We start from the raw sequence: 22,632 nt of genomic DNA on the forward strand, positions 1-22,632 counted from the left end.
TGGCACCTCAACCCCCTTTCCCACAGACTCTCTTCCGTCTCGCACAATCCTTCAGCACCCAAACTCATAAAACTCAGAGATAGAGGCCACCTCTCGCCCTCTACGCCTCACCAGCTCTGCTTCTCCTTTTCTAGCTCCACTACCACTTTCCCTCTGTCACCCCTGCCTACCACTTCCCTCCTTGAACACCCTCTTTCCCATGCATCCCGCATCATCTACTCTTCACCTATCCATGGGCACCATTCAGTAAAAGCACCAAGCCCAACACACCGGAACGGCCCGCTCCTCTCACCACCCTGCCTCAAACCTGAAAGCCACTCTCATCCGAATGGACCGGCCGCCCTCTTTTCCCGGTCCCAAACTACCCACTATGCTCTACGCACCCACCAAAATCCTCCCTGCCCCTGACCAACTCTGACAACCCAAGTAAACTGTATGACCCAATACTCTTTCTCCCCACCACCACCATCATCCTACCGGCCACACTGACCATCCCATCTCTGTTAAATCCCGGACACCTGGAAAATCACTGCCCTCACAACTCCCACAAAGTCACATGCCTACTTTTCTCTGCCCGGTCTGTGACCGGAAACATACACAGCATCTACGATCTCCTAACATCTGAGAATCACAATCTCAACTTCATCACGGAAACCTCGTTTTTGGACGACTTCAAACAAATCGCTCATAAACCATTCCCATTGACTACGCACTCATCACCCACAACAGACCCTCGAGAGGAGGGTGATTAGCCATTCTCCACAAACCTCACATCTCTATCTCCTCCACAGAAACACAACCCAGCACAGCTAACTACAAATCCCTTCTAGCCAAACTCTCTTTCCTTTCTACTTTCTCACACAACTTCCGGCTAATCTACAGGCCCCGTGGATACGACTGACAATTCATCAACAGCCTATGTGACTCACAAGCACCCACATCAATTAACCAGCCTGCACTCAACATACTGGTGCACTTCAATATTGGTTTGATGTGCCCAACATCTCCATGACCCTGCCCCTGGTCAACACAGACACAACCTCATGCAGCATATCACAGGATCCACGCACATGCCTGGCCACACCTTTGATGCCATCTTCAGCTCCTCGGACCTCATCTCCACGTTCACCCTCACAGCACTCATCTGGACTGACCACTGTGCCATACCTTTCTCTCTCCTCACACTGCCGCCACCCACCAAAGTTGCTGCTACTTGTGAATCTCAGTTCAAGCGCTGGAATAACAGTGAAGGTACTACTGGACCTGACCGAGGAATTGCTACACACCATCCCCTCGCTCCCAGCCACAGATGGACCCTTACCCATAGAGCTCTTCAACCACTGGCTAAATTATGTGATATGATATATGATATGATATGGCATTGATAACTCGCCTGTACACAAGTGTTTCTAGGCATGACAAGACAAGGAGGGGGAAATAGAGGGAGGACAAAAACAATGATCTTACTTGGCTTTGTGTCATTTAGAATGCGCAAGTGCAGGGAAGTAGAAGGGTAGAAGTGCTGAGGGGAGTGCAGGTAACTCAATAAGTGCAGCCAGAGGGTTTCTCATAAGTGCAGAGAGAAGGGACTGTCGGGTTGCAGATACAGACCATAAGAGCTGAGGGAGCCTTGAGGCAGTGCAACAGCAACTGGACATGTAGGAGCCTGGCCCCGAGTTCAGAGGGTAGCCAGTGACCAGTGCGTGGAACAGTCGGGACATCAGTAGGGGAGAGGAAGAGAAAAAGTGGAAGCGAAAAAGAAGGTCTTGAGTTGCTTCCGTAACTGGAGGTGGTTCTGCTCAAGTTTGAGAGAAGGCAGGGAGGCTGTTCCAAAGGGAGGCCCAGCCGAAGAGAGAGATCTGCCCCAAACGCTCTGCTTGGAAAAATGTCTGTCCCTCAGAGAGTTGGAAGTGGATGAGAGGAGAGCTCAAGAAGGGAGCTGTTAAGGAATTGAGAGTTGGAGGTAGTGTGGTCCCATGACCCAGAAAGCCTTGTGGACATTGCAAAGGGTCTTGAACTTGATCCTTGTCACCACAGGGAGCCAGTGAAGAGATTTCAGATCTGGAGAGATACGATCCCTGCGCTTGAGGCCAAGGACAAGTCTTGCAGTCCTGTTCTGGTTAAATTGTAGAGGTCGGAGAGTAGAGGCAGGCAGGTTTAGAAAGAGGCTGTTGCAGTAGTCCAGCCTAGAGAAGACCAGAGTTCTGGAGACAGTGAACTTCTGGGGGAAAGAAAGGAATGGAAGAATACCTCTGAGGGGGTGCAGCTGATAGTTTGACTTCTCAGAGACATCAGAGATGTTGCGGAGAGAAGGAGAGGGTGGCGCTGTAGATGACACCAAGGTTCTTAACCTCACAGGTAGGAGCAGGAAGAGGTCCCAGAGTGGGCAGCGAGAGAGAGAGAGGAAATGAGGGAGCTGGTGTTCCGATGGGGAGGATCTCAGTCTTACTGGCATTAAGGCAGAGATCATTGGAGGCACACCATTCCTGAATTGCGGCCAGAGAGTCTGGTATGAGAGAAAGGGAAGAGGTGGCTGAGGGGAGTATGAAAGAGTGCTGAGTGTCATCCGCATAGCACTGACAAGTGGTGCATAAAGTAGCGATCCGGTGGCAAGAGGTGCCAGGCAATGGTTGAAGAGCCAGGGAGAAAGGTAAGACCCCTGGGGAACACCACAAGTAGAGAGAGAGATAGAAGAGAGGAGAGATCCCAGTCAGACCCAAGAGGGTCCGTCAGTGAGAAAGGAAGTCAGTCAGGTTAGGGACTGTTCCCTAATACCCAGGTTATCACAGAGGCGATTGAGCAGGATGGCATTGTTGACTGTATCAAAAGCAGAAGAAAGTTTGAGGATAATGAGGACAGCTAGAAGGTTAGAGTCAAGGTTAGAGAGCAGGTCTTCACAGGTGTTCAGGATAGAAGTTTCTGTGCTCCTGGCCGCTCTGAAGCCAAACTGGTGGTCATGAATACAGCCAACAGATTCAGTGTGCAGATTGAGCTTGGAGATGGCCAGATTTCCCAAGAATTTGCCCAGGAAAGAAGTGATTGAGATCGGGTGATAGTTAGCCAGGGAGGAAGGATTTGCAAAGGGCTTCTTTAGGAGGGGGTGCACAAGGAAGTGCTTAAGAGGCGAGGGGAAGATTCCAGTTGCAAAGGAGTGATTGCAGAAATCATCCAGGTGTGGAACAAGGGTATCAAAGTGGTCCTTGATGGTTCTGGATGAACAGGGGAGAACCTGCTTTGACAAGACTTTCATAGATTGGACTTGTCTAGAAACATTGTCAGGGGTGAACAGGGGAATGGAGGAGAAAGGAGGAGGAGAGACAGCCACAGGCGAACCAGGAGTGGAGAAGAAGGAGGAGGAGGTAGAGAAACAGAGGGATGTCAGGATGTCCTGGGTTTTAGTGATGAAATGAGAAGCCAAGCCATGCAGAAGGCCTGGGAAGGAACAGGAGAGGTAGAGACTGCAGCAGGATTGGCCAGCTCCTTGCAGATTTTGAAGAGTTCAGCCAAGTTGTTAGATGCCGCAGAGATGAGGGTTTGGATGTGGGATCTCTTCTTAGCAAGCACAGAGAGTCTGTATTGCATTTGGAACAGGTGGCAGCCCGGGTTGTGAGGGGATGCGCCTGATGTCCTCCACTGCCTCTCAGTCATCCTACACTTGCTTTAAGGGTGACAAGGTCAGAATCGTACCAAGAGTTGCACTTGGATTTGGGCTTCAAACGGATTCTGACAGGGTCAAGGACTTCAAAAGTGTTAGAGATAGAGAGATGAAGGTTACATATGGCTGTGTGAGGGTGTGAGTCAGCAAAAGGTGGAGAAGGAGGAGAGAAAGTAGCAGCAAAAGCATCAACAGACACACGCTTCATGGGTCAGATGACCAAGCAGGTTGGTGGCAGTGCTGGAGATGGCTTGGCCTGAGGGATAGAGAGAGAGAGCGGTGTGAGGAAAGGAGAAAGTGAACACTCCAGGAGAGAGGAGTGCTGAGAGAGTTAGAGAAGGGGAGGTCTGAGGAGATCAGACATCCAGGGTGTGCCCTGTATAGTCAGTCGGGCCAGAGGAAATAATAGAGAGGGAGAGGGAGTCGCAGAGGTTGCGAAAGTGTCCTGAAGAAGGGCAGGCAGCATCCAGGTAGATGTTCAGGTTTCCTAAAGAAGAGAAATTGAGAGATAGAGGCGAGGACTGAGGAAGAGAGAACAGCCTACTCAGAGAGGAAGGGGGCAGTCTATCCAGGTGGCATGTAGATAGTGACCAGGAGAGAGAGAGAGCCTGCAGACCAGGCATCCAAAGGAGGGGTAGTACTGAATATGAATGATAGAAGCAGGGATCCACTCCGGGAAGATCAAGGCTATACCCCACTGATACGGTTTGGTTCTGGATTTGGAGAGGATCTTGTAGCCAGTGTTAAAGCTTGTGACAGAGCTGGCTGTGAACCAAGTCTCAGAGAGACCGAGTACATCCAAATCAAGTTCTTCTGGGAGACGGCAGATGTCAGAGACGTGTTTGACAGCTGAGCAAGAGTTTAGAGTAGCAATGTGGAGCAGATAGCCCCATTTGAAGGACTTCCATGGAGGGGTACAGGTCACTGGTGCGCACTGCGAAAGTGTTGGAGGTGCCCGAGGATCGACAGAGGAAGGAGGAGGAGAAGGCAAGGTACACGGGGGAGAAAAAGGGTGCCGTAGTGGTGGCTGAGGAAGGAGGCAACAGGGTGTCCAGAGAAGCAGCAGAGGGTGCCATAGAGGTGGCAGAGGATGGATGAGGCAGAGGAGCCAGAGAGGGGAAAGAAGGGATAGCAGGATAGGAAAGGAAGTTGATAAGGCGCAGGAAGTGTCTATCAAACAGAAGGAGGTTGGCCTGAGGGCCCTGGACCAGGATGGTGCCCTTTAAGTATACATTTATGATGGTCGTGGAGTAGTGGAAGGGGCCAGGAGGGGAGAATAAGAAAAGGGAGAGAGAACAGAGACTATATGGGGGGTCCATAGGCCTGGAGAGGGAACGACAAAGAGGATGTTGGTAAGGGTCTGTCTGGAGGAAGCACTGACCCACTCCTTCCCCTAACCCCCTCCAAGTCTGCTCCCACCCGCATGGGATATCCCTAAATGGTACACCCCTCACCTGAAGGCTCTCAAAACCCATAACCGCTCCCTCAAGCTCAAATGGCGAGCCTCCAGAGGCCAGCAAAGCAAATCGGTACTTGCCTACCATCAACGAAACTACAAATCAGAGATCCTAAAGGGCAACCAATTATATTATAATAAAAGGATCTTGAGAGTTCTTAAATCCTTCCTGCACCACAACCCTGACTGCCTCGTCACAATTGCTTTACCACTCTCTCTCTGAACATTTCCACAAAACATCCCTTGGAAGGACGGCGACCCTCAACGCCAAGCTCCCCATCCCGTTTGCTCGCCCAACACCCACTCTTCAAGAACTAACCCCCCTCCCTCCGAGAACCTTTATTTCTGCTCTTTTAACCTCGAGCGGGAGTCCCTCAAACTACTATCTGACAGCTGATGTTCCGGCTCTCCTCTCGACCCTTGTCCCGTCTCTGTCCTCAAAAAGATCTTCACCTCCATTTGCTCAGGAGAACTGACGAGGTCCATTTTTAATGACACCCTCATCTCCGGCAATTTCCCAGAATCCTTCAAAACTGTGCATGTCAAACCTCTGCTTGAAAAAGCATCCCTTGAACCTCTACTAGAATCAACTACAGGCCCATCTCTAACACCCAATTCCTGGCAAAACTCATGACCACACTGCGTACGCACAGCTCAATGGTTTTGTGGAATTCGAACAACCTCCTAGAACTCGCACAATCAGATTTCCATCCGCACCACGGAACAGAAACTACGCTGATCTCTATCTGGGATGACCTCAAAGTCTCAGCAGACTCAGAAGGATGCGCAGCACTTATTTTATTTTATTTACATTTTACATGTATAAAACGCACAGGCAGCCCAGTGTCATCAAAGTGCTGTTACAGGAGATCACGGCTTAGGTACACAGTTACATACCTTATAAAGATTGCAGATTTACCCTAGAGTTATTGGTTTAAACAAACAACCATGTTTGTATGGCTTTGCGAAATGCAAGTTGTGAAGGTTCAGCTCTAAGGGTCAAAGGTATGGAGTTCCATTCCCTGACATAGATGAATGGGAAGTTTCTCCCCCCACGCCCCCTGCTCTTGCACGTTTAACTCTGGGCACAACAAGCTGGTGGGAGTAGGGAGTTCTGGTAGGTCTGCAGGTGAATGATCTGTTCACTCTTTGAGAGAGGTAGGGTGGGGCTGCATGGAGGATACACTTGTGGGTGATGGCAAGGGTTTTGAATAGAACTTGTTCTTCTTGACCTCTTAGCAGTGTTTGACACCCTTAACCAGATGGTCCTCTTTGATAGACTGCACTCCCTAGGAATACGAGATTCAGCACTCACCTGGATCGCCTCATTCCTTACCAATAGACAGCAAATAGCCCATCCACCCCCCTTTCCTCTCCTCTGCATGCCCAGTGAACACTGGAGCCCAAGGCGCCTGCCTCTCTCCCATTCTCTTCAAAATGTATATGACCCCCCTGCCCAGGATCATCCACTATCACAACCTCACCTACTATGACTATGCAGATGACACTCAAATCAACTTGAGAATTCCTAAATCAACCGCCTACCCTCGCTCTGACCTAGCAGCATGTCTCACTGACATTGACCGCTGGATGATGACTAACCATCTCCTTCTGAACCCAGAGAAAACAAAGGTCATGGCATGCAGCAAAACTGCTCTATTCCCCGAATTGACTCCCGGGCCACCTTCAGCGGCCCCCCCTCCCCTCCAGACTACCATCACTGTCAAAAACCTTGTCTGCACAACGGACTCGGACCTAACACTTTCTCACCACATCACATCAACAGTGCATCCAAGCCTGTCATTTCCACCTTAGTCTCCTGAAGCGTATCTTCACTTGCCTCACCTACCCCAACAGACTGGCTGCAATTATATCCGTTGTCATGTCTAGACTTGATTATGCAAACTTCCTCTATCTGAGTGCACCGGACTACCAGTAAAACAAACTCAAAAGAGTACAAAACTCGGCTGCCAGACTGCTTCTCGCATTGGGAAGAAGGGACTAGATATCTCCTGCTCTACGCACCCTTCACTGGCTCCCAATTGGACGCAGGGCCAATTTCATATTCCTATTTATTACCCACTGAGCAGTGCACAAAGCAGGCCCAGAATTCCTACAAGAAGAGATTACGCCTTACCACCCAAATCGCACCCTAACGTCAAGCACTGCCCTCCTCATAGTGGCCATCACCTCCAATTTGGCCAGGATTGGAGGGTCCATCTACTGAACCCTGGAACCAACTTTGTGGAACTCACTGCCTCCCCACGTTAGACACAGCGAAGACTACATGGCTTTCTGGAAGGCACTCAAAACCTGGCTCTTCCCCTAAAAGCACACAAAGGAACACCCTGTCCACTCGACTTACCACCACGACCAAGAAATGGCGTGGTAACACACTCAATACGGGACCTTTAATAGACTCTCAGGCCAGACGATATCTACTCCCATTATCTGGAGCCTTTTCCCAGGACTTAAAACCCAAATCATAGTAGCACCTATGTACATGATGGAATTGAATCATTGCCTTCTTCCGCCGTACTCTCTGAGGTCTAAAGATATCTATCTCCAATAATCTGGATTGATTGTGCTAGACTCGTATCCCAAGCAGTAATAGCACTTATGAACTTGATCAGTGCATTGCAATTATGCAATGATGCACCACGCTATCAGTCCAAGAAATGCCCATGCTTGCTAATCCTACTCATCTGGAAATCCATGAGCACAACTGGAAACCGGGGGCCGTCTATCACTTACTTTTGCAATCCCACCTATCTGGAATGTAATCTGGAATGTAATTAGCAGAACTACCTACCAGGAATCTATCTAGTAGAACTACCAACACAAGCACTAATAGCACTTATGAACTTGATTATTGCCCTGCAAATATGCAAATATGCCCTGCTAACATGCACTGCAGTCCAGGAGGAAATGCCCTTACTTGCTAATCCCACTCATCTGGAAATCCCTGAGCCGAACTATATACCAAGGACCATCTAGCACTTATTCTTTGCTGATACCAACTTTCTGGGAATGTATTTAGCAGAACTACCTATCAGGGAATCTATTTGGCAGAACTACCAAACAAGGACGTCTCTACCACCTATACAGTAACAACCCTATGAAACACAGGTAGGACCATAGCCTAACAGCTCAAACCTAAAGGGAGATACCAACCCCTCGACAGGCACTGGAAACTCATCAGGGAACAGGTCCCCATGGAAGGCACACAGACAGTCAAACATATCATTATGCTAACTATTTCCTCTGCACCAACAAACAATAGAATGCAGCTATACCTTTGATTAATTCGGCCTAGTTGCACACATAATCTCATTCACAAACTCCAGTGCTGCTAGAATGCAGATTCCCAAGTCCATTTGGCCTTGCTGCACACATTCTACTGATCTCACACAACCGCTGCACCACACTGAGCACTCGTATGCAGCTACACATCACTTTATCCATACTGGCTGCACACATACCGAGTGCACCCAAGTACGTTTTACTACATAACTCTCTCCACAGACCTGGACTGCAGTCCCTGAGGGCGTTCAACCCACAATGCTTAGGAATGATACCAATGGTAAAAGGCCCCATACAAATGCCCAATAACATAACAGAGAAAGAACTCTATGAACGTTTTTTTTTTCCTTGGTCCACTCAGCCTGATTTTGATCATTTCACAGTCATGGTAACATAACAGGTGTATTTTTAGAGTACACGTTCACCCCCAGAGTTGCATCTTGGCACTATTGACAGATAACATATGTTTATTGTTACCCAACTTAATAGTACTCATTTTATCAACCTCAGAAGCATGAAGGGCTGATGGGACTGGCCGCGATTCGAACCTGTGACCTTGAGGTCAAACACAAGCCCCTGTAGTGGATGCATTATTCCACTGAGCAACAGACCCAGCATATGGTATCCAAATACATAATCTCAGCATGTTCCAAGACTCCTTTCCCTTTTACTGCCGTACTAGAGAAAGTAGCTATACTGGGAACAGTCAATACAATATATAGCTTCTACCTGAAAGATTCTACCTGCTTTTTACCATTGTAAAAATCAAGCGGAAATCCATAGGGATTATATCCTCCCCTCCCACTTCAAAACCAGATGGAGTCGGCAACTATGTTGCTTTCTTCTCATGGAGATGGGAAACCTGCAGAAGATATTTCTCACTCCTAGCCTCAGGGGTCTCAATCTACAAAAAGGTCAGGGGCAGCACAGTTGAGATCAAGAGTCCAATGATATCTGCAAGCTAAACATTGGACAGACACAGGCAAGGATTTTGACATTCACGGATGAGATATTCCATCATGTTGAGCTCTCCAAGAAGATGTTTTTTTGGAAATGAATGGACCTGTCTTGTAAACCACAGCAGAAGTAGGCAGTTAAAGTCCACATCTGGGGAGTCAACTTCAAGAAGGGCCCAGTCCCCATAGTCATCTCTGAATACAAAATGGACTGGGTGCTTGAATACCTATATGCTTGAAAGAATGTCTCTATCAAACACTCCTCCGCAGTGAGTTTGTGGCTAGGGCCAGCGCATTCAGGTGGAGGTAATTCTACCCCTGTTGACTGAAAAGGAGCCGCTTAGTGGTGAAATGGTAAACAGCAAGATCCAAAGGATGTGTCTGGTATATATCAGAGATACATTTGACGCAAAGTAAAACATAATTGTGTCGGTAAGACTGCCAATTCAGTCAATTAACAATAGCAATATGTACAAATGCTGCTCACAAGTGCAATACATCACTTATCTTGTGATGCCTGCAAGGCTGCAGTCTCCACCTCCCCTGTTCCCTCTGAGGCCCTCTGTACGGCTCTGGCTTCTCACTTCACTACTGAAACTCAGGACATCCTGTCCTCAATCTCCTCTTCCTTTCCCTCTACTGCACCTGGCCCCCTTCTGGCCGCCTCTCCCTCTCCTCCTCCTTTCTCCGCTTTCTCTCTGACAACACCTGACAATGTTTCTAGACAAGTCCCTTGTTCCTCCAGAACCATCAAGGACCACATTCACACCCTCACTCCAGCCTTGGCCGATTTTTGCAATCACTCAATTGCCGCTGGATCTTTCCCCTCTCTCCTCAAGTACTCCTTTGTGCACCCCCTCCTTAAAAAGCCTTCTGCCGATCCTACCTGTCCAGCAAACTATCGCTGATCTCTATCACTCCTTTCCTGGGCAAACTCCTAGAAAAGCAGGCCATCTCGCAACTTACTCACCACACCGAATCTGTTGGTTGTCTCCATGACCATCAGTCTGGCTTCAGACCAGCTAGAGTCAAGGTAACTGCTCTCCTGAACACCTGTGAAGAGCTGCTCTCTAATCATGACTCCAGCCTTTCATCGGTCCTCATCCTCCTTGACCTTTCCTCATCTTTTGACAGGGTCAATCACACCATCCTGATCATTCGACTCTGTGAGAACCTGGGCATCACGGATCAGGCCCGGGAGTGGATGACCTCCTTCCTCCTGCACCGACCCTCCCAGGTCCAACTTGGGTCCTTTCTCTCCACCACCTCTCTCTCGACATGTTGTGTTCCCTAATGCTCTGTCCTCTCACCCTGGCTCTTGAATGTCTGCTTGGCCTTTTTGCCCCACTTGATCTCTACCTTCTCTAACTTTCAGTGTTATGCGGTTGACATGCAGCTCTCTTTCAGGTTCCCCTCGGCCTCCTCTCCTCTCTCGCTCATTCCTGGCTATCCGCGATTCAGGATTGCTGCGCCTCCAACGATCTCCGCCTTAATGCCAGTAAGACGGAGATCCTTCTCATTGGGACCTCTGCTCCCGCTTTCCCTCTCCCAATCTGGCTGTACTCCTTGGGCCCTCTTCCTTTGCCTTCCTGTGAGGCAAAACACCTTGTTGTCATATTCGACTCCACTCTCTCTTTCTCACCTCACATCACTGACCTTGCCAAGAAGGCCCACTACCAACTGCACCTCCTCAGAGGTATTATTCCTTTCCTCACATTCCCCTATAAGCTCACTGTTTCCAGAGCCCTGGTTCTCTCTAGGCTGGACTACTGCAACAGCCTCTTTGTCAATATTCCTTCTTCTACTCTCCACCCTCTGCAACTAATCCAGAACAGGACTGTGAGACTTATCCTTGGCCTCAAGCCCAGTGACTGTATCTCTCCAGCCTTGAAATCTCTCCACTGGCTCCCGGTGACTGCAGGGATCAAGTGCAAGACCCTCTGCATCGTCTGGGGCCTAGGCCCTCACTACAGCCAACACTCTCTACCAAAATAACCTTCCTTCTCAAGCCCATTGCTAAGCAACCTTCAACTCTATGAGGCAGAGTGGGGAGTTGGGGGGCAGATCTCTCTCCTCTTCAGGTGCCTCCCTCTGGAATGGCCTCTCTGCCCCTCTCAAACTTGAGCCGGACCATCCGAACTTCCGGAAGCAGCTCAAGACCTTCCTTTCTCCTCTGCTTCCTCTCTCTCCCTGCCCTGCTGATCTACTTGGGTGCTTCGCCAACTGGTTGCTTGGCTACCCTCAGTCTCACTGGGTACCCGGCTTCTCCATGATCATTACTCAACACACTGCCTCTAGGCCTACCAGGCACTTAGGGGATGTAACTGTAACCCCTAATGTCCACTGCCTCCTTGCACTTACCTAGAGCTGTGCTGCCCTGGCTGCACTTAATCAGTGCATTTTGCCATGACTGTACTTCCCCCTTCCAGGAACTTCCCTCTCTCCCTTCCCCCTGCACTTTGCGTTGGCGCACTTGCACAATCTGAATGACCCAACGCCTAGTAAGATCGTTTGTCTTGTCCTCCCTCTGTCTCCCCTCCCATGTCTTGTCGTGCCTAGAAACACTTGTGCAAATGGCGCATTATAAATGACATATCATATCATATTATAACACTGTGGCTCACTCCTGTGACAACAGCACTATGGGCCATATTGCAAGTTTGGCGGTATTCCAGTAGTAAAATCACTGGAATACCACCAAACGAAATTACTGTGGTGGTATGGCGATGCTTATCCCCATTTATGGAATCCATCAGACTCAATGGGGATTTTGGCGGAATTCCCACTGGCGGTAATTCCCCCAGCTGTAATTCTATCGATTTTGCCAATTTCCGGTGGTAAAATGGTGGAATTACCTCCAGCATTTTGCTGGAGGTTTTTCCTCCACTTTACCACCAAAGTTGTAGCACGGTGGTGTGATAATGCAGTGGAAATGCAGTGGTCGCTGCATTAGCGCCATTTATTTCCACACTGCCGTACTTGTAATGAAGCCCATATGTATCACTACTCCTGTGAGCACATGAGGGGCATTCCATTGACTGCTCTATTTAAGGGCATGAAGTCAAGTCAAACATAGCTATACCAAGCTTGAGTCTGGCAGAGGTCCATTGTTCATAATGCCATATACCGTACACCAATTACCAAGCTGTCACCTCTAAAAATTAAATAACCAGTTATCCAGGGGTGTTGCTAGGTCTGGAAAAGATCCGGGCCTATGCTAATGTTGGGACTGTCGGGACTGGGGGCTAGCTAGCCTTTTTGGCTGTAACCCCTGAGCTTCTATCCAGGGCTACAACCAAAAGACCCGGGGCTATAGCCCCCTCAGCTCCCACGCATCCCTCCTGGGCAACGCCTCTGCAGTCATCTGTATGTCAATTAGCAGTCAGTCCACTCACTGGCAATCAGCACCCAAAGCTCCCTGTGGTCAATATGATTATCAGTGAGCCTCATAGACGAAGACAGTTTGGTGTGTGTATTTGTATGTTTTGGTACCATCTTCTCTAAAAGGAGGGGACGCCAGCGGGTCTTACAATGGAACGTTCCTTAGTTCTTGAACATTGCAGGGGCTCCCCTTAACAGATACCTCAAACACCAACAGTCACGCACCTCTCATCAACTCCCTCGAGCAAATTCTAGTGAGCTTCAACATTCCAATCCTTAAATGTCTCAGTCATTAGCCCAGACAGCTGTCATTCAAGCATGGGTCAGCCCTCTGACAAGCCAGCACCGCCACCTGCTGTGAGAAATGAATCACTGCACAGCTGACAGACTTGCCAATCACAGGGCACTGATGCACAGGTAAACAAGGAAGGGGAGAAATTTAACCTACTGCTTGCCAAAAACAGATTCTAGAGGACAAATGCTGTTTAACGGACGAACATAGGCTGCCTCGAACCCAAAATGAAACTGGGCACTAGATATACGAGAGAATTCCTTGTCCCTTTACTCAGAACCCTACCTTGTTCACTAAAAGAAGTTGAAACTGAGCTTTGCCCATTCACATCAGAGGAGGCCCTATAAAATATCCACATGCGCAGGTGGCATACACCACAGTGGACTCAACACATCACCCTCATGAACAGGCACCATCACTCTCAGAAAAGAGTCTGCATGTGGAGGCAGGCTACTGAAGTTAAGTGCACTGGTTATTACTGTCTATTATTCAGCATTGAGCAAAAGCCGGAGGGCAGAACCCGGAGAGGACGTTCCTGATAGACGAGGGCCCTCCAGAAATGTTCAAAAATTGTGTATTTATAGTGACAGAATCCGTAGAAAATGTCACTGGGAAGATCACAGGTTTTGGAAGGGCACTGCACCTGTTCTGATGAACAGGGATAACCCTGGTATCTAGTGTGACTGAGGAGGGTGTGAGAGTGGTGAAGGGTTCAAATAAGCACACGCCGGGCACTCTTAATAAAACAAGCTAGGCAGAATGTATAAAAATGGTTATTTATTTTAGGCCTTAGACAACTCTGATCAATGAAAAACCACAGGTCAGCAACACACTCAAGCATTCACTACCAACATTTGCACATTCACATTGATGTGCTCTGCTAAGATCATGAACGCTTCACTGTTACATGCTGTTAGAATTACTTTTCAATGTACCATAATTCTAGCAAAGCAAGTGAACAGAGCAATAGAACCAGGTAAGTAATCAATACTTTGAGAACTAATAGGCCGCAAAATAAAGGAGGTACCAAACATCATACAAAACCTTCCAATTAAGGGTCTACCATTAAGAAGTGATGGCTTAGCTTGATAAGAATGGCCCTAGAGCCCCTAGAGTCACACATGCCAGTACAGGTCTTTGCAGTAGGATGGGGGCCCTTTGGAAAGATTTAACAATTGTTGGCTTGAGCCATCAAGTAGTTGTGAGTGTTCCAAAGTTTGGGAAAACAAGAGGACAGTCTTTAAAAGACCTGCCTCCAATCCAGCCCCCTTAGGGTATACCTAGGGGGGGATACCAGGGCAGAACACCACTTTTCAAGGCTTGGTAATAGAGAGATGGGGCTACTACTTTATGCCCATGCAACGTATGGAGGCAGGTGGTGGGCAAACATTTATGTTTCCTCAGCTCTGTACTCCGATCCAATCAGGGGGCACCGTAGGATTTCCTGGAATCATTGTGCCTCCTGGATTTGTGCCTTCATTTCATTGGAGGAAGCCTAGGGTTGCAGGTGCAGAGATCACTTCAGGCATCAGGCTATTGGGTCTGGCTGGTCGCGGTTCCATTTTCCAATGGACCGAATTCGGGATTCTTGACAGCTGGACACACCGACTTCAGGACCACCAATTCAGCAACGACCCCAGAGAACTCCCCGCATCTGATGCAGGCAGAACACAGCTGTGGTCATTTGAAGAAAATGGCAAAAGGTGACCCTTGCTGGAAAACAAATAAACTCGTCCTGCACAGCCCCTCCTTATTGTGTAGAGCTGCAACTTCAGGGAAACATTTCTAATTCCATAATCTGAAGATCTGCAGAGTCCCAAGGATCAACTCGGGACAGCAACAATTTCAGTGAAGTAGCCCAGGAGGACATCTGCTAGTCCACAGGATGGTTCTGGACTATTCCAAGTGCTACCAGAGGCTAGATCTTTGAGCCGAGGTCAGTACTGGTTGTTCCCACAAAGCCCCAATGTTAGTTTTCAGGAGATATGCAGAGAGACAGAGATTCACCAGGCAAGTGAAGGAATGACTGTTGGCCATCTTCAACAATGAGTTCCGGGACTTCTGCGAGCTTCTGTCCTTAGTAGGGGTCTTGACTCCAACGATGATCAGACGAATGGCTGCAAGCGTCATCCCATTTATCCAGGATCTGGGCTGGAGTTGCCCCAAGCCCACCAGTGTCAAAGATCTGCAGCATTCAAACTGCGTATGCCCAACATCAGACACACTGGTTTGAATGTGGATTGGGTCCAGACAGACCCAGCCTCCAGCATCTGGCCGCACACACAGACCGAAACGTTGCCCTTGAAAGCTGGACCTTTTCCCAGGAAAGGGCTTATCACATATAGAAATCCGTACCACTCCAGGACAGGAAGAATGTGAAACTACAAGATGGGCAAAGGACAAGCAATAATCTCTTGCCACTGCCATTTTAGAGTATATGGTACTCTAATTGGCATTAAGGGGTAAAATGCAAAAGAAAAGTGCACAAGACTTTACAAAAGAAAACCTTACAAAGTATCCACTGCCACCAGCTCATCCAGGACACATCATGCAAGTAACCACACCGTTACCAAAAACACATTTTGGGGAGTGGATGGAGAATATGATGAAGCCCCTGTGACTTGCCAACCAGTGTCGCCGGCAAATGAAACAACACCAGCATTGTGTGCAAACACTACCAGTAGGTGAACAACCAAACCATTCCTGACATATGCAATGTGCTCAGAGCATTTTCTTTGTCCTAGATCTCTGTAGAGGATAAGGAGAAGACATTTATCAGCCCACTCAGATTCTAGAAATTCAAGGTACATGCAACTGGGTTTCTCTAGCGCACCACCCACCTTCCAGCAGATGATGTAATTAACAATTGACCTACTGTTAGTCCTAGTCTGCCACGATGATGTCCTTATCTTTAGTGTAACCCTTGACAACCACCATAAGAAGCCGATGAAAGTACTGAACAAGTGAGCACAAGGTCTCAAAGAGTCAATTACAAACTTTTTGCAGTACTAGTGTCTAGTATACAGGACACATAGTTTCCGTTGATGGCATTACAGCGGAGCCTGCAAAGATTGAAGCTTTTCAAACATTCCCATGCCCTCTGACCCTGCAAGAACTCCAGTGTTTCTTTGGATCCTGCTATTACTACCGACACATTTTACCAAATTTGCGAAGATCAGTCACTGAAATTACCAAAAGCAATCCATCACCGCTCTAAGGTGCTAAGACCCTCTGCATGGAAGGGGAACTCCTATACTGTATCCTGGATTTCTTGTGCCGTGACAGGTTTTGGCATTACATTGGGCCAGTTCTCTCTTCAACTATTACCTCTGTATGAACAAGTAACAATCCATGATCATGTGAAATCTGCCGAAGTAGACGCTAATGGGCGCCGTTGGCTTGCTCGGCTGGCAGCATTGGACTTTCTTACTCAATACCGAGGCAGGTCAAACAGCCTTAATGGTGATGTCACATCAAGACAACTACATAAACCTTCTGAGGACTGCAATGCATACAGGACTGGACTTTATAAAGCCAGAGTTAAATCCGTCTGCTTCCCTATCCTGCTCAAAAACCGAACCCAGACAGGATCATAGACTAGCTTGGGGTGGTGTCCGAGGGGTCCCCTCCTTATATTGAAAGGTTGTAAGTCTGTGCACTCGTGAGCTTCCCAGAATTAAACAGAGAAGGTTTATTAGGCACAATTAGCGGGCCCTGGCATAACAACGCTCCTGAAAGCCAAGGAAAAAGATGCAAAGCACCATTCTGCACAATAGAGAAGACTGAGCGGTGTCCCCTCCTCACAGAATGGAACATGCTGGTGCTGAAGGGGGGAAGTGCTATACCAGGAGAGCCACCCCCACGCACTCTAGCTGCATGGAATGGTCCTTTGCAGGAGCTTGTCTACTCTACACTGTTTTCCTTGTAGGCTCATCATGAATTCCTGCAACTGATGGCTCTTCATATGTTTTGGACTACGACACCCATGATCCCTCATTAGGCTAGCGAGGGCCGATGAGCATTTTATTAAAAAGAATCTGTGAAGCGGAAGGCTGCAGACCAATGTACTAGCTACAGATCGAGTTTTATACAGTAATTGCAATCAGTAAAAGGACTTGTTGCTTTGGGCGAAACCAATCATTATAGTTATTTGTGATGCTTATGTAACTGGGTCGTCTGCAATTGGGTTTACACTGTTATCTTGATTGATTGAGATAAAAAGTTAATATTCCACAAATATGTATTATCCCTGTTGCGCAAACCCCACAAGTTAAGAAGATTCTTGAATGGTGAGAGCCAAAAAAGGTCTTAATTTCGATTCATTGGTTTTCAAGTGAACAATGTTTAATCATTTTCAAAGTGATCTTTCTGAACTCTCAAAAGTTTTCAAAATTGGTATTTTTGAACTTTAATTTCTGAACTTTCTACACGTGTTTCACCCCATTTTAGTCATAGGCATCTTTAGAAGAGTATCTATTTCTTGACAATATTCAGTGTTAAGTTGTGCTCTTTAAATTATTATTTTCATCAATTTTTAGGAATTAAAGATATATCCAGTGTCCAGTCTTTATTGGTAGCTGATCTTAAAAAAGTAGATTGAGAATTCGAGGGGGTCCTATTATCCTCCTTCTCTGTGCAGCAGCTTTGCAACCCCTGGCTCTTCGTATGTTTTGGACTACGATACCCATGATGCCTCATTAGGCTGGCTAGGGCCGATGAGCGTTTTAGTTCAAAACATCTGCGGAGCCGAAGGATGCAGACCCCTGACCTAGGAACAGATCGAACCTACAAATTAATCTACGGAATATTTTTCAACACACACCTGGGCCAAGACGTAGAGCGCTACTGCCGACATGGGTCTTGTGGCATTGCCAGCAAGACAGGTGGAGTACTGCTGGTCGCATGCATGCAACACTGGGCGAGTGCTGGTCCCAAGCATCTGGTGTGCATAGGCTTTCCCCTTCCGGTCTCTAGTGAAAAGGCCTTGGCAAACCGTGGTCACGGGCCACTTTGCACGGTTTGCCAAGGCCTTTTTACGAGAGTCTGGAAGGCCTCGTCTGTCTCCCCGCACTTGGGTCTGTCTCTGCAACCCTACAGTCCCCTTCCAGCACTTATCAGACACCCGCTGTCTACACCTTATCCTTGCACTTACCACCTGCAGGTTGCACTACCTGTTGTTCTATCACGTGTTCAGCACTTTCCCTCACCTTTCCCCCTCGCACTTTCCCCCTTCCCTCTCCCCTGCACTTGCACATTCTCAATGCCACTGGGCCTAGTAAGATCTTTGTTTTGTCCTCCCTTGTTGCCCCTCCTTTGCCTCGTCACACTCTGAAACACTTGTGTATGGGCGCAATACAAATAAAATATCAAATCATGTCATATCTCTAAATTACTATAAAAAAGCACATTGTGAAATACAGCTGATCCTTCCCTATAAGTTACCAATTTCGAATCAAGGCCTACCAAGTGGATGGTAGAACTTGGAATAAGAATTGCACTATGTTTTGGCCCCACCCGTCTTGATCCTGAGTGTGCATTGACAGCGATGGGTTATACCAGGCTTGTCACTGCCAAGGCTAGTTCTACTCCTATTTCCTAAGTGAAAATGGAAATAAAAATAGAACATAAATCACTGTGAGCAATGGCCTCTTGTGGACATCCGAGAAGAGCCAAACCATTGAGTAGTGGACATCTGAGGGAGGGGGAGGAGACCTGAGCAAGGCCCGGCAACTCACACACTTCAGTAGGATTGCCAGGTTGTGGCCAGAAAGGTGAGCCTGTCTCCTGGCAGAGCCAAAGCATCAAGGCCACATACAGTCAGGATCTTGAAGATTCCAGTTCATGTGGGGCCTGTGGCCTCGTCCCTGAATCAAAGGAACAAGTAAACGAAAAAGCAAGAGACAGAAATACAAAACTCCGCCCCTGACTTGGCCATCTGTTTTTGGGGCCCGGTTACAGACACAATAACGTTGAAAAGCCAAAAACCCAAGACAAATCTTTTTTCCGGGCTTAATTTGTGGGGGAGCAACGCATAGGAATCATAAGCTTGCCAATGTTTGTACAGTTGTCGGTGCACGTTTTTGGCCTGGACGCAGTCTGCAGCTGCCCAGGTCTCATGTCACATTGTGTTCCGCCCGTGGACACTTTCCTCCATGTGCCGCCATGCAATCAAATTTCCCACCAGCCTGAATCCTCTTGCTGGGGGTCAGGGTGGGAATATGGCTATTGGTGGTGATGGAGAAATGATATATCATTGTTACCTAACTAGAAACCCTACCTAAAGGAATTTAAAATGTTGATTAATGTCTGCATATGCTTGTATCAGTTTAAGGGGATCCTGGGATTTGCCCAGTCACTCTAACTGAAAGCACTATCACCATTACACAACATGTACAGGCGCCCGAGCGGTTAACGCCACGAGGGATTCCGCGTATCCTTCTCCTCTGCTTGGTAGCTCCATGAACCGATTTTCGTAGCCACCATCTCAAGGCAAAAGGGGCTGCATAGAGGTAAACCTCTCTTACCGAATAATTTAGAAGGAAAGAATAATATCAGGTTGATATCTTAATTTGAACCCTCCATCAAACAAATTAAAACAAAGATAAAAATCAGATTTAATACTGCTTAAAGAAACAAAATGGAATACTAGATCATCAACAAAACATTCATGGCTTCATGTATTCATTCATTCATGTCAGGTAACATGCCACTCAGAGGAAGAAAAGTACTTCTTACTTAGTGACTTTCTTGGTCTTCTGCAGCTGTTCTTCCAGATCGTTCAAAGGCTGAATCTTGCCATGGTTCACTGCCGGGCACTTGGGTGAGAGGGTCGCAAAGACTGGGGAATTGGAGCAGCCACGTTTCAGGAACTTGCTGAAAGACAGCGATACCTTGGACTTCTGGGCTAGCTTGGCTTCTGTGGGCACCGTCAAGTGGTTGCACGGGCCGGACTCTGACCCCATGGAAATGTCGGTGCTCTCCGTGTTGGATGGAAACTGGCTGGAGCTGTCGCCGTTCTCTTCCCATCGCCTCTCCATGCCCGGGGTGCTGTCTAAGGCTACGCTAATGGGCGACGGGCAGATGGCACTCCTTGGAAAAGTGGCGTGCCCCGGTGACTGCGAAGGTAGGTCATTTGGGAGGTAGGCAAGGAAGAGACTTGAAGGAGAAGGAGGGGCGCATGAGCCGGTGTATACAGTCAGGTGGGGCATTGGAGCTGTGAACTGGCACAACTGTAGGGGAAGAAAAGGAGACGGCTTTATAGCAAGAGAACACAAGCTCGGTCAAGGAGCACAGGAAGCAAAAGCACATGAAATTAGATACTAAAGGTGCCCCTTTGGGACTATTCAACAACAACATTTGGAGAAATAAAAGGCAAACACTGCTGCGGTGGGGCCACAATAATCTACTACAAACTAGCAGGAGAAACCTTGCTCTTCAAGCAAGAAACGGTTTTGAATAACATGCATCCGGGTCATTCTGGCTGCGCCACATTTACAATCCTAGTTACTTGTAACTCCTTTCCACTGAGCGAGTCTATGATCACCCTGTATACATTGTGATACACAAGGGCCTGGAAGAACTCAGAAACAAACTGCTCGATCTGCCAGATCCCTCTTCAACAGAACTAGGAAAAGGATCTCTTTGGCCGAATTAAGACCACACGCCCAGAACGGCTGCCTATTCACAAGGCACTATGTTCCCTCTTAATAACAAGCCAGTGTTACCAAGATTTGCTGTCCAGTGCTACCCTGATTGGGTTAAAAGCCACATTTCCTCCAGTAGAAAAATAGTATTTGTTGGCCTACACAGACATCATTCCTGTTAGAACATCTGTCACCTGTACATGCTACAGACATAAAGATTGAGGTGAACGTTAAAAGGGCATTCTCCCGTTTAACATCAAAACTGCCCCTATACAGCAAACTATAATCAACGATTTAAAAAATAAAAAATCTACGGGGCTCTGTAAGGTCAAGACGACTTAACCATGCTCCTTGGGAAATAGGACATCAACAGCAGTGCTGTTTACTGTCAGATGTGACTTTTGACAGTCTGGCCGTCTAGGAGGCATCAGCAGGCCCCTCTTTAGCAAACTGTCATCAAATTTGAATATGCTGCAGGAAACTGGAACAGAGTCAGAAGACATTGTTTCTGCATCTGCCATTTCAAAGATCAAAGCTCTTTGGACCTCAAAAGGAAGATATAGGGATATAAATCGAATGACTATAGGCACATAATCTACCATCCCCACCAGGGGACACACCAGAACTCTCCTCCACCAACCACCAAGAGCAGCAGGCATCTCTCAGAGAATCGATGACAGGCCGCCATTCGGAGGCAGGGGTCTTGGTCAATGGGAGCCTGCATTACAAAGATCCTGGCCAACCTGCCTGTGGTCACCCACCACTCATCTCTAACCTCAAAAGAAGTCCCTACTATCTTCTGGTTGGCGATGACCAGCAAATTGTTTGCTCCACTGACTTTCCTCCATCGTATATCAGTGGGCTATATGATCATTCAAGAATATTGATTTCATACTCTCTCACCCAGCAATAGGGGCAATCTCAAATCCAAGACCATGCAATCCAGAGAAGCAGAAGGCAGTGACAGTAGGTATCCAGGGCTTCTTTAACATGAAGGCCATATTATAAGGGCCTCTCAAGGGATAAGGCAAGGAACCTACTCCACCCTGTTTTTGTTTCAGAAATTATTAAGGGCATGTGTAATAACTTGGAAGCTGATGGACACCCGGACCAGCAGGTAAGTTATCAAGTAGGTTTATTGTAGTTCAATTGCCAGGAACAAGACATTGGCATGTCCTATCCAAGTCAGCATACCTCCAACTGCCTGGCATAGAATCCCCTTCGGATCACAACACACCAACACTCCACTCACGCTGACCTCACTACATTCCATGTACAGTGATGTCATCCCCTCAGCTAGCAAGACACTCTACAACACTTCTCCCTCCTTTCCTTTATTGAAATCAGAGAAATTGCACACCAAAACACCGCCAGACAAAACCCCCACATATACGTGTGGCCAGCATGTAATGCACCAACTAGTAACACCACTGGCGACAAGAAACTGCCCCCAGAGAACACCAAAACCCCGGGCCTGCAAGGTAAATCTAGGAAACAGGAAAGTACTCAACAAAAGAATAAGAACCCAACAATACCTACATGGCACCCCCAGAATACTAACAACGGTGCCAATTGGGAAACATGACACCCCGTATCAACCAACACCCAACACCAACTCCAACACCCAACTACAACACCACTCCTCCCTCCATAAACAAACAGTGAGGAGCCCAACGCAATCTACTAGGGGCTCTCTCCTCCCAGAACAGAACTGGACAACCTCAGAGAAAACAAAAATAAAAACTAAGCACCTCCACCTGTTCCAAGCTGCCCCTTGGAACCTAGGTCCTGCCACGACCCAGCGTCCACATGAAAAACTACCTAACAATCCTAATCCCTCAGTGCACAAACCTCCTTCCGTCCTAGTCTGCCCCCTAGGACACCAGGGCTGCCACCCCCGGGCACGAACCACACAGCTCAACAGAGCAACAACAAGCACAACAACG

The 22,632-nt window shown here is 47.8% G+C and overlaps 1 protein-coding gene across 1 annotated transcript in view; it reads right to left on the bottom strand.

Annotated features, from left to right (window-relative positions):
* RGS9 (regulator of G protein signaling 9) overlaps nt 1–22,632 on the bottom strand; it is a 1,220,104-nt gene that overhangs the window by 39,136 nt on the left and 1,158,336 nt on the right. The window contains exon 18 of the mRNA XM_069655056.1: nt 19,779–20,272. Coding sequence (XP_069511157.1) covers nt 19,779–20,272 — 494 coding nt within the window. The remainder of the gene's footprint in view (nt 1–19,778; nt 20,273–22,632) is intronic.

The sequence above is a fragment of the Ambystoma mexicanum genome, chromosome 3q (genome assembly GCF_040938575.1).
Source record: "Ambystoma mexicanum isolate Mex_15411 chromosome 3q, UKY_AmexF1_1, whole genome shotgun sequence".
Lineage (NCBI taxonomy): Eukaryota > Metazoa > Chordata > Amphibia > Caudata > Ambystomatidae > Ambystoma > Ambystoma mexicanum.